This window comes from Eleginops maclovinus, chromosome 8 (genome assembly GCF_036324505.1).
Source record: "Eleginops maclovinus isolate JMC-PN-2008 ecotype Puerto Natales chromosome 8, JC_Emac_rtc_rv5, whole genome shotgun sequence".
Taxonomy (NCBI): Eukaryota; Metazoa; Chordata; class Actinopteri; order Perciformes; family Eleginopidae; genus Eleginops; species Eleginops maclovinus.
Window position 1 is genome coordinate 21,228,439 of NC_086356.1, and position 12,785 is coordinate 21,241,223.

The 12,785-nt window shown below is 42.6% G+C and overlaps 1 protein-coding gene across 1 annotated transcript in view; it reads right to left on the minus strand.

Annotated features, from left to right (window-relative positions):
* The window catches only part of dcc (DCC netrin 1 receptor), a 171,482-nt gene that overhangs the window by 101,830 nt on the left and 56,867 nt on the right, over positions 1-12,785 (minus strand). The window contains exons 8-11 of the mRNA XM_063890086.1: positions 9,678-9,837; positions 3,179-3,333; positions 2,490-2,638; positions 664-802 (exon numbers count right to left, since the gene is read on the minus strand). Coding sequence (XP_063746156.1) covers positions 664-802; positions 2,490-2,638; positions 3,179-3,333; positions 9,678-9,837 — 603 coding nt within the window. The remainder of the gene's footprint in view (positions 1-663; positions 803-2,489; positions 2,639-3,178; positions 3,334-9,677; positions 9,838-12,785) is intronic.

Genomic DNA, 12,785 nt, shown 5'->3' on the forward strand with positions numbered 1-12,785 from the left:
GATTCCCCTGTGTCTTTTTGCTACGCTAGGCTCATCACCCAACTACACTGAGTTTGAGACACTGGACTTGAACGCGTCATTACAGAGGTTGCTTTATTCTTTTTTCCCAGTGGGCTGGATGAGTGTTGGTGTCAGATTACTGTCAATCAATCCCCTGGTGATGTCATCAGAACAGACAGGGAGCAGACGGGTTCAGTGAAGTCTGACTGTCACTACAGCGGAACAAGATTACCACCGGACACATGACAGGTGTCCTTTAACACACACACACACACACACACACACACACACACACACACACACACACACACACACACACACACACACACACACACACACACAGTTCCAGCAGTTCTCACAGTGTGTCTCTTGTCTGGTTGTTGAACTATTTAGGACCATCATTCTAGATCAGGTCCGGAGGGATGTGGTTTTCTTTGTAACTGTTGTGGAAATCGTAATTACATGATGAGGTGTTAATGGCTGACTATACAATGATATAATTGAGTGTTTTTTGTGTTCTTGTAGGGATGTTTATAGAGAAACCAGGACCAACGACAGAAGGGCACTATGGTTACACTGCTCTTTGAGGGAGCGCTCAACAAACCTGTGCAGCGAGCAACACACAAACACACATTAATGTCACGATTTTGAGGGGAGGCTCACCGTCTGATTGGGTGGTGATGCTGACAGTCTCCGGAGCGGGGCCTGGTCCGTAGCGGTTGATCGCCAACACTCGAACGGTGTACTCTGTGAATTTATTGAGTCCCTCCATCTTGTAGTGGAGTCCGTTCACCTCCACACTCTGAACACAAGCACAATGTTACACTTGGCTGTTTCCATCCCTTTCAATGTTCGTTGACTTTGAAGGTTATGCAAACTCCACAATGCAACAGGAAGTGGCTGGACTGACAGGAAGTAGTACAGCAGTGCTGTGTTGAACTACATTTTTCATGGTTGCCAAACAGCGGTACTACAGCTTCCGGGTCGGATTGGTGCCCAAAAAGACTTCTTTCCTTTGACTTGCATTGGGAAAGAGACTTCTGTAAATCAGCGATAGAGTTAAATAAACTACTCAGCATGAACACTTTTCAAACCCTTATTTAAATCCTTAGTTGTAAAGTGTGCTAAAAAATCAATGCTAATAAATCCAGATTTATTGTCTCTTTCCGTTCATCCGACTGACAGAGCAGGAGATCAGAACGGTGCTGAAGGGACAGATAATCTGTATGGGCTCTGGTACTGTACTGTTGTTCTCGAGAGGCAGGCATGACGGGTCCTTTAAAAAATGTTTTGGTCATTGTGCTTTTTGTTTACCTTAAAAAAATGATATGGATATGTGACAATGATGATGAAGGTAATGATTATAATAGTAATTATAATTAATTATGATCATATGATCTTAAGGAGAAATTATACTGTCTTGTTATCTGAACATGAACCTGTAGGAATTCATGTTTTACCTTATTATTTTGTTTTCACCATGGAAACTGGGTGTACGTATATGTGTTCATATGTATGACGTACAGCCGCGGAAGAAATGAAGATACCACCGCAGCATAATGATTTTCCCTTGTTTTAATATTTATAGGTCTGTCTTTGAGTTACATGTTTTTTTTGTTTTTATTGTATTCTATAAACTACTGACAACATTTCTCTGTGTTGGAATTCAACAGACACTAGACTGGCTGCCATACATGTAGAGATAAAGATTTAGGAAACATTTGGAGTGGTCTCTTCATTTTTTCCAGAGCTATATATAGAATTTTGGTTATTTGTGTGCGTATTTAATTATTGATTTATCTAGTTTTATTTATGCTGCAACTGGATGACTAACGGGAGGGCTACTTCCTTTATAGGCTATGCTTTCTGCCCTCCCGCTTTTACTCATTTGTTTGTTTGTCGGATTCATAAATTGTCTGCATTAATACTGTAATAGTAGAATAAAAATAATAAAATCACTTTTGTGAGGTTTTGCTCTCAACAGCATTAGGCCACTGAGCAACTTTCATAAGAAAGAACGAGAGCAACCCTCCGAGGCTGTATCTTGTTCTTTTGATTAATCTATGGTGCCGACCAGAAGACGTACACCTGTGACAATGCTGACAGGAAGTAGTACAGCAGTGACAATGCTTACAGGAAGTAGTACAGCAGTGACAATGCTGACAGGAAGTAGTACAGCAGTGACAATGCTTACAGGAAGTAGTACAGCAGTGACAATGCTGACAGGAAGTAGTACAGCAGTGACAATGCTGACAGGAAGTAGTACAGCAGTGACAATGCTTACAGGAAGTAGTACAGCAGTGACAATGCTGACAGGAAGTAGTACAGCAGTGACAATACTGACAGGAAGTAGTACAGCAGTGACAATGCTGACAGGAAGTAGTACAGCAGTGACAATGCTGACAGGAAGTAGTACAGCAGTGACAATACTGACAGGAAGTAGTACAGCAGTGACAATGCTGACAGCAAGTAGTACAGCAGTGACTGACCTGCTCCTTGCTGGACGGCCTCTCGGTCCACAGCAGTCTGTAGCTCAGGACGGGGCCGTTGGGTTGGCTGGGTGGCTCCCAGCTCACCTGGACGGAGGTGGGAGACAGAGCCTCCGCCTGGGGAGACTCCACCCTGCTGGGAACTTGGACTGCAGACACGCACAAAGACAACACACTATTCACACACCAGCACCAACACCGAGTATATTAGACCTTCCACTGCTACACATACTGACGTCATGGTTGTGTAGAAAGGACACCTACTTCATTTAGATTATGGTTGAGTTTATTCTGTCATACGCTGCTTAACCCTTTGAAAAAATGTATTCAATTGATTCAAGTTATTCTACCAGAGAAATTACAATACAAATATGCAAAAGATAATATAAAAATTGATTTACACTTTTGTGATTTCAAAAATAAACGATAAGTTGAAAAGTGAACATGGAACTGTACAGTCTGAGCCGCTTTAAGAAAGGGCTCATAACGAGTTGTTTGTAGCCTATTAGCCTAGCTTAGCCCAATTTAAAATGCATGAGCTTCTGATGACTTGTGTAATGTGGGTTTTGAGTGTGTGTGTGTGTGTGTGTGTGTGTGTGTGTGTGTGTGTGTGTGTGTGTGTGTGTGTGTGTGTGTGTGTGTGTGTGTGTGTGTGTGTGTGTGTGTGTGTGTGTGTGTGTGCATCGTACGGTCAGGTTTGGTGCTGATGCTCAGGGGGGCGGAGCTCTGTCCCGGCCCCATGTCGTTGTATGCAATGACTCTGAAGGTGTAGCTCTCCTCTGGCCTCAGGTTGGAGACAGTCAGCTCCAGAGACTCCGGCTCCGACACGTTCACTGAGCGCTCCCTGAGAACAGAAAACACAAGGTCCTTCCTGTTGATACCCTGGCCACTGAATGATGGAACGAGCCCCCACACTGCGTCACAGAAAAGCTCAGGATTGCATCTTTGCTAAAAAATAAATAAATACAAATCTCTTCGGTACGTGGCACTTACAAAGGATTTGGCTCTAAGCGGAGCTAATGCCAGAGCACTGGATCTGGTTGGGTTTACAGATGCTCTCAAATTTGTTTCTTCATGGTCGAATGCACTATTTGAAAGTCGCTTTGGAAAAATGACAGTGTAATAACTAAGAAAATCTTCTTACTCACAGATTTAAATTATGTATTTATTTTAATTTTAGCTCATTATACAAATCCAATAGTGCTGCCTTCAAAAGAGAATCCAGTTTTTCTCCGGAACAGTAGAGATAATCTACGCTGTAATCAGATGTAATCTGTATAATCCCGCAGTGACTGCAGTTGATCCTCAGATTATAACACCTCTGCAGCCTCATTAATCAGCCAATCACAGACCAGCTGCACAGATTAGTATGTTTGGCTGCAGCATTAAATACACACAGTTTGCTTTTCTTCTCATTTACAATTGTAGGTATACCTACCATAAGCAAAGCACTGTCATTTCTGTATATTCCACAAATTAAATATGTAATTATTCCATGGAATTGTGGCGCCGCAAGGGAGATGGGCGATGGGTGGGAGCAAACCCTAAACCCTCTTTTCCTTATTTTAGCCACATTTTTTTGTTGCCTGAAACAAACCAAATTGTTACATATAAGTTGGAACTTTATTTTGAAAAGCGTTGTTAACTTTATATCATTCAAACTGTAGTATGAGAACATGTGACCAAATACAGCATGCAAATAAAACAGCTTTACATTTAAACGGTGGAAAAGATTGGCATTGATAGTTGAATTAAATGTATCATAATCAAATATAATATTGTATAATACACCCCTCAGGGGTCTTACTGGGGAATCACCCTACTCATAATAATAATAATAATAATAATAATAATAATAATAATAATAATAATAATAATAATAATAATAATAAAATAATAATAATAATAATAATAATAATAATAATAATAATAATAATAATAATAATAATAATAATAATAATAATACATTTTATTTGTATAGTGCTTTTCTAAAAACTCAAAGACACTTTACAGAGATACAATTCATAAAAACATAATTAAAAGAACACAATTAATATATTTAAAACACAATATTCATTTACAGTTTAAAAGCAGTTTTGAAAAGGTGAGTTTTGATCGGGATTCAAACAGGGTGAGGTCGGGGCAATCACGGATGTTTTTGGGGAGTGAGTTCCAGAGGGAGGGGGCAGAGACAGAGAAGGCTCTGTCCCCCCAGGTCCGGAGTTTGGTCCTGGGAGGAAGGGAGAGGAGATTTGCGTCTGACGAGCGGAGGCTGCAGGAAGGAGTGTGGTGCTGTCTGTGAGGTAGGAGGGGGCCTGGTGATGGAGGGCCTTGAGGGTGAGGAGAAGGATCTTGAAGTGGATGCGTTGTGGGAAGGGGAGCCAGTGGAGGTTCTGCAGGACAGGGGTGATGTGGTCACGGGAGCGGGTGTGGGTGAGGAGACGGGCGGCTGAGTTCTGGATGTACTGGAGTTTATTAAGGAGTCTGGATGGTGTACCATAGAGGATGCTGTTGCAGTCGTTTAGTCTGGATGAGATGAAGGCATGGATCAGGGTTTCGGCAGCAGAGAAGGAGAGTGATGGGTGGAGACGGGATATATTTTTGAGATGGAAGAAGGCAGTTTTGGTGATGTGTTTGATGTGGTTCTCAAAGGAGAGGTTGCTGTCAAAGATGACTCCAAGATTTCAGATGTGAGGGGAGGCAGTCAGCGTGGTATTGTCGATGGTGAGGGATAGGTTGTTATTGTTTTTGGTGGGGGATGTGGGACCGATGATGACCATGTCAGCTTTATCACTGTTGGGTTTGAGGAAGTTGTTCTGCATCCAGGATTTTATGTCAGTGAGGCAGTTGGTGAGAGTTGAGATGGTTGAAGTGGTGATGGATTTAGTTGAGATGTAAAGTTGAACATCATCAGCGTAGAAGTGGAAGTGGAGGCCGTGGCGGCGTATGATGTTACAGAGGGGAAGGAGGTAGAGGATGAAGATAGGACCAAGCACCGGACCCTGGGGGACACCTTTGGGCAGGGGAGCAGAGGGGGGAGGTGCAGTTGTTGATGTTGATGAATTGCTGTCGGTTTGTCAGGTAAGACTGTAACCAGGACAGAGCAGTGCCAGTGATGTTGAGAGAGGTTTCTAGCCGGGAGACAAGAATGGTGTGGTTGATGGTGTCAAAAGCTGCAGTGAGGTCAAGGATGCTGAGGTGTCCAGAGTTGGAGGCGAGGAGGACATCATTGGTGATTTTGAGTAGGGCTGTTTCTGTGCTATGTTGTGATCGGAAGCCGGATTGAAAGGGTTCGTTCGTAACAGGTCGTTGGAGTTGAGGTGGGCTTTAAGTTGGATGGAGACTACACGTTTGAGTATTTTAGACAGAAAGGGGAGATTGGGTCGGAAGTTGGATATGATGTCTGGGTTGAGTCCCGTTTTTTTTTAGGATGGGGGTGACAGCAGCCAGTTTGAGTGAGGGAGAGACAGAGCCAGGTTTTTCTAAGTATGTGAAACCAGGGGGCGTAGTTTGATTGAGTGAATAATAGTCCAGGGGTTTGTGCCAGGTTTCAGTGAAGCAGAAGAAGTCCAGGTTATTGTCTGTGATGAATTTGTTCAGTATGAGGCTTGTATTGTTGAGTGAAAGGGTGTTGAGTAGGGACAGTTTTAGGTGACGTTGCGTTGTGGTTGGTTGGGAGGACTGAGGGAGGAGATGGGGATTGGACGGATTGACGTGCTGTTTATTGTGATGGCGTAACGCGGAGGTTGGTGTGCAACACAATGACCACAGTGACGGAATGGAGTTTGGGAAGTGAAGTTGTAGGTGAAGATTGAGCCAGAGCCTCTGTGTGTGTGTGGGTGGGTTCCCCAGAGTAATCCCGTTTCCAGCAGTGTGTCAATGTTATCTGGAGGCGGGTGGTGATAAAAGTTGTGGAGTTCAGACACGGAGTACAGCGGCAGCATTGTCAGGTAGAGTAGCGTTAGCATGGTGCTGGTATCAGCAGGTGACCGAGTGCCTAGTGTCCGGTGAAGGAGAAGCGTTGTCCACGCCAGGAGTATCCAGGTGTTAATCCACTCATGAATCATTTCTTGTTGCAACCGAAAGGGCGGTTGAGGTGACACAAAGATTTACCTTAGACAATTGACCGGAGGGTTTTTAATTAATCTTAACAACTAACAGCAAAAGCTTTTCACTTTAACCGGTCACTTTAGTATTATATATTTTGAAGTTCAAACCATAATCATTGTATAACTACACTGTGGTCCTATCATAATGAGAGAAGGTGAAAAACCTGTGAAAAGTGTGAATCTTTTCTCATCCCCACGCACTTTTTGAGATGATGATTGGATTGGGACAACGTGAAGAAATTCTGTGTCGTCCTCTCCTGATTTAAGGTAAGATTGCACGACTGCCACACTCACACTCAGGTAGTGCCACACTTCATTAAAGATGCCAAAATCAAAAGGGATCGCTTAAACTGATTCAGTACGTCATCTGCCTGAAAACAGCAGTTTATTGAACCTGGTTCTTCTGAGTTAGTAAAGGTAGGGACCTTGATGATCATGGTGGATCTGAGCCTGGTGGTAAACTTGCATGGACTCAATAGCCTCTGATAGGTCAATTAGTAGGTCTGATTAATAGACAGACATTAATGCAGGCCTGCTGATGCAGCACATTCCATTCCAGTTTAGTTATCAGAATATGCATCTATGGACAGAGACATGCAAAGATGGAGAAAAATCTGAAGGTTCTCAGGGTTTGTGATTCTCCTCTGAGCTGCTGAGTAAAAAGGCAGAGAGCTGAGCTGGAGGCCCAGTTAACCAGCAGGTCGGTGTGAGGCCCGGTGTGAAGCCTCTCTACCTTTCAGAGACCCTTCAGGGGCCACAGTCTGAGGTCATGCAGTGCCAGAACAAATAACACACACTCAGTCAGGGACGGTGTTTCTCTTCTTCCATTGTAATTACTCCTTCCTGTTCTTGTGACTTTTTACTTTAGCATCGCCTCTGAACCAAAACTAATGGCGTTCCCATCGGCCTCAGTCAGGGGCGCAGATAGTGGGGGGGACACGTCCCCCACAGTTTTATAGGGACACTGATCTGTCCCCCCCATTATAAAAAAAAGATTATAATCATTTTTTTCAGTACATATATTTGTTCACATGAAAAATGATCCTTCTTGCACTTGAAAATACCAATTAATTTGTTAATCCTCATAAATACTTACATTGTATTATATTTGATCTTGAAACAGTTCATATTTGAGCTTATGGTTAATGTTACTCATGATTGTAATACACATAGTAAAACAAATAGTAACTAAATATCGTGAAAGTAATGTCTCTCTGTTTCGTCAAAAATCTCACCTGCGCCCCTGGCCTCAGCTGTACGTAAATCTGACACTGAGTGGGCTGACAGTGTTTATCCATCCAACATGAGATCTTCCTCTTCTGCTAACTGGTTCCACTCTCTGATATGGTGTGAATGCACTGTGCCACAGAGCCAGCTGCTGTGTGAAGCTAACAATAATCTCATGTTGTTGATTTGCACTTTGTGTTGCCAAGCAGCTGTTTCCATGTGTGATGTTGTTATTATGATTCTCAAAACCTATTTTTATAACTTTTTCATGGAAACCGGCCTGGGCTAGGTTAAAATACCAATGACATTCAAAATAATGACATCTATGGGAACATTTAAATATGGTCCGAATAATAAGCAGGAGGATAAACCAAGCTGAACGCTGTGTGAGGAGAGAGAGTTCCATCTGATGCTTCATGCTTCACTTCTTTTACCAGTTTTCTCTTTCATCATCTTTCCTATTGCTCAATGTTATTTCAATATCCTTCCTGAAAGTCATTACAACTGACAGACTCATCTCCACTCTCCATCTCCTGCCATCTCCCTTTGTCTTCTAACCTTTCATTGTTTTCCCTCCAAATCACTCTCCCTCCCTCATCTTATTCTTTCAGCAAGTTATTAGAGCTGAAAACTCCCTACCTTTTTAGGACTGACCAAACCTCTGCCTGTGTCTCATGTGCAAGTCATTAGGACTGACAGAATGTCTCGTTTGCTTGGTTAATAATGAAACTTCAGGGCTCTTTTGTCCAGTGTGCTGCTCAGAAACCTACAGCAGTGCAGGTGGTTCCAGTGCCTAGGGAAACAAAGCTTTAAAGCCTGGCTGTCAGAGGTTGGTATTAACAGCAGCCAGGGACTCAATTTTTCATCAACGGCTTTCTCTGCTAAACGTGCTGAGCTGCTGTGTGCTGCAGAGCTGTGATCCAAGAGAAGAAGTGCTGTCTGAACACATTGTGATGTCTTTGGTGCTTTTATGATTCAACAACATGGGGCTTCCTGTTCCACAGTATTATGGTTCACAAACATTTAAGTCCATGCCGTGCATAAACAAGTGTTAATTAAATCATGCCACCCACTTGTGTTGTAAGGTTGCAAGTCTGCCACACTCACACTTAGGCAGGGCCACCTCATGAAAGATACCAGAGTCATGCAGGATGGCTTAAACCAGGGGTGTCCAAACTACGGGCCATGGCCCATTGTGAATCGGCCCTCACCTAATTAGCCTAGTCGAAAAAACTTGTTTTATTAGCTTAACAAGCTTGAAATAGACCCTTAATATGTCCCTTTATTACAAGAACTCTGAGGCTTCTGTTTAAGGGATGAGCTGCAACACTTTTTGTAACTAAATAAATGAAATCTACGGAGAGCTGTGATGTAGACTGTTTGTTTCTTAAAGCATATTCAAGCATCAAGAGTAATTTACCTACATATGATTGTTTTTGCTAACATATACCTAAACTTAACATATAAGGCAATATACCTCATGTCACGTAAGGGGCCCAGCCCTTCGTTTATCTTTCGATATGAGGCCTCAGTGAAAAAAGTTTGTCTGCCTTTTAACAGCAGTTGATTCAACCTGGTTCTCCAAGAGTTAGTATAGGTAGGAGCTTGGCGATCCAGGTGGATCCGGGCCCGGTGGTAAACTCAATAGCCTCTAATACTAATAGACATTTTTTTTTTTTTTTGTGAAATGTCTCTCTATTGAGATTCCCGTGAAATGTAGCACAACAGAGTAAAGTCACTCTCAAAATGTGATACCTTTGGTTATCCCCTGACTTTTGATCTGTACCATCCTCATGTCAAAACATCAGTTGGCTCCATACTTGACCCTAAAACCAAAAAAATCCCAACATACCTCTCGACTCCGTCTTGAGAGTAATAAATCCCGTAGGTCTGCACGGCTCCTCCGGTCTCCTCCGGGGGACGCCAGCTGAGTCGGACAAATCGGCTGGACACTAGGACAGGGACCAGGTCGCGGGGGGCAGAGGGGAGGGCAACGCCTGGGCTTGGGGACACTGGTGGGGGATCAGAGGAGGAGTAAGTCAAGGGGGTGCCAGAAGGAAGGGGGGGAGGGGTGTGGGCGTGGCTATACTGAGTGGGCGTGGCCTCTGTTAACAGTTCATCCAGGGGAGAGGGAAGGAGAGGGGAAGGTTGAAGAAGCAGGGAGGGGGAGGGGAAGGTGGAGGGAAGGTGCAGGCGGCAGAGCAAATCAAAAACAAAAGGAGCCAATGAGATGAGCAGATAACGGAAGAGAAGTGGAAGACAAGAAGGAAGAAAAGAAGGAAGAAGAGTGGTAAAGAAGATCACAGGCAGGAAAAAGCAACAGAGCATTTTATGCTTCATCAACAAATACCTGATTGCTTACTCCCACATCACATCAAGACTCAGAATAATGCCAGGATGTCAGCAATAACTGCCAGATCAGCCTCGCTGGAATAATTCAAAGATTCAACATGTTCTTCAAATTCAGATTTGTTCATTTGAAAAGAGTGCAATGAATGCTTAAAGACAAAATGAGAAACACATGAAGAAGAACCCTAAACTGTGAGGCTACCAACCAGCATCTGCTACTGCACATTGACACCAAACATTTCCATCCACACCCTGTATTCACATCTTCAGCCTGAATGTTAATACGAGTTTTGATTATATTTATATATATATATATATATATATATATATACAATTTTAAAAAAGGCCTTTAATTACGGATGGTGCTCGATCATGTATTGTTTGTTAGGTCACTATTAAGAGAAAAGGTCACTCTTTCTCCGGTACCAAGGCTACACACATGACTTATTGTGCTCCCAAACATTCAATGGCACACACATAGGGAGCTTTCTTTTTGCTCTTGCCACACACGCTCGCCTTTTCCTCCTCCATGACTAGCTCCATATAAGCTGATGGAGCAGGTCTATCCGTCACATGAAGAGATCAGAAATCCATCTCCCTGGATGTTTTGGGGTTAAAAGAACAGATCCACTGAACAGGAAGCCAGCTGTAATTTTGGACAGTTATGCAGCAGTACCACACTCATGGCTCTACAATAGTGTGAGTGTATAAGAAACCAGAGGATGGTGCTGTGGTGTTACCGCCCTGGCCCCTGTGAGCCACCAGCCTGCTGGCCCCTAACCGGCACAGCGGTCGTGGTAATTCTTGTGGGGAAACACAAAGTGAAACACAAAGATGCTACTGCCCTCCTGACCCTCCTGACTGTCCTGACCCTCCCCTGCTTTATCAATGGGTGCAACATTTTACACTTTTGCATTGTAAGTACGATTACTACTAATCACATCCTGAGCCACAGCCGAGGTTTTGACCGGTCTTTACATACACTCTTGAGTCCTATCGGTCCAAGACAAGAGAACTACAACACTAGTGACCACTAGGTGTGAGCTCAGCTTCCCGTGTCATTTATTATAGTCTTTCTCTAAGCACATGTCCAGTGCTGGAAAGTAACTAAGTAAATGTACTTGTACTTGAGTAGGTTCATGTACTTCACTTGAGTATTTAAACGTTATGATACTTTGTACTTTTACTCAACTACATTCAAAAACATGTGTTATTAGTTACTTTTACAGGTTTATATTATTCATACAAAAGTTAAAAGAAATAATACATTATGATCTCCTTTAAAGATGGAAATATCTGACAGTATAAAAATAATTAATGTTATCTCATCCTTTACCAGCTGATGAATGCATCACTTATTAAACTCCAGTGATATCATATGTATCATTCCAAAAATGGCCACTTTGGAGTACTCTTAGATCTGGTTCTTTAGTACATTTTGCACACCTTTTAACATTTCTTTATACACTTCACATCTCCAAACCATAAAAAACATGTTCACCATGAACTCTGGGACCGAAATTGAAAATGTTTCTATGTATTCCCAATTAATGTATAGTTTCCAGTGCATAGAAAAAAGAAATGTATAAAGAAAATTGAACGGCGACGATCTCTAATATTGTGTGTTTGCTCATATTGCTACTTGTAATCAAATCAGTTTAGTGACTGCTTACATGATTACATTATTTCATCGTTTTTTGGGGGATGTACCGTATACACGATCAGCTGACACTTTAAGGATTTTACTATGAACCCCACTTACATGCTTATACTGGTTATAACATGTGCTTGAAATCTATCGCTGGTACACTTCAGTTCCCCTTTCTTCCTCTCAGTTCTCCCATGCCTGCCTTCTCTCCTTCCTCTGAGTCCTCATGAACTCTTTTGACACATGCATTTGACAGTGCATAGAGTAGAACCAATCAGAGTTGAGCTCTGAGGAACATCATGAGACAGAGAAGTTTAGTGGTTTCTCAATATTTAATACATTTTGAACCTGCTTTCCTGGGAGTTCTAATGCAGTGTACACACGGTTCCGTTGCGTTGAGGCTTGCCGGTGGGCGTGTCTGGGGTTTGGGGTTAACGCAACCAACAACCAATCACATTAATCTCCCTCCCGGGCACACATACACACGGTTTGATTGGCTAGGGCTTGTACTGGCATATTTGCATATACGGGATTTGATTGGCTGGCACTTCTGTCGACGCTTGAAAAGTTTAACTTTTCTCAACTTTCACCGCAAGCAACGGAGCCAAAGCGACGCAATGGAACCACAAATCTTTACGTCACCCCATTCAAAGTGAATGGGAAGGTGCGTCAAGCGTAGGGAACCGTGTGGACAAGGTGTAACTTGGAAAGTGCAACAAACTGGCAAATTCCATGATTTGCAAAAGTATTCATTATTACTCACCAAGAAATCTGTAACCTTAACTGTTTTCAATAACACTTATCTATTTGAGAGATCTACTTATTGAGCCAAGAGGAAGCTACCCAAAAGACAAACAAGCATTAGTTTCAGCATCAGCAATAAATTGAATCAAACTTTATAAAATAATATCCACAGTTTTTGTTGCATTTCCCAATCATTTGACCACAATTGACAAAAAATAT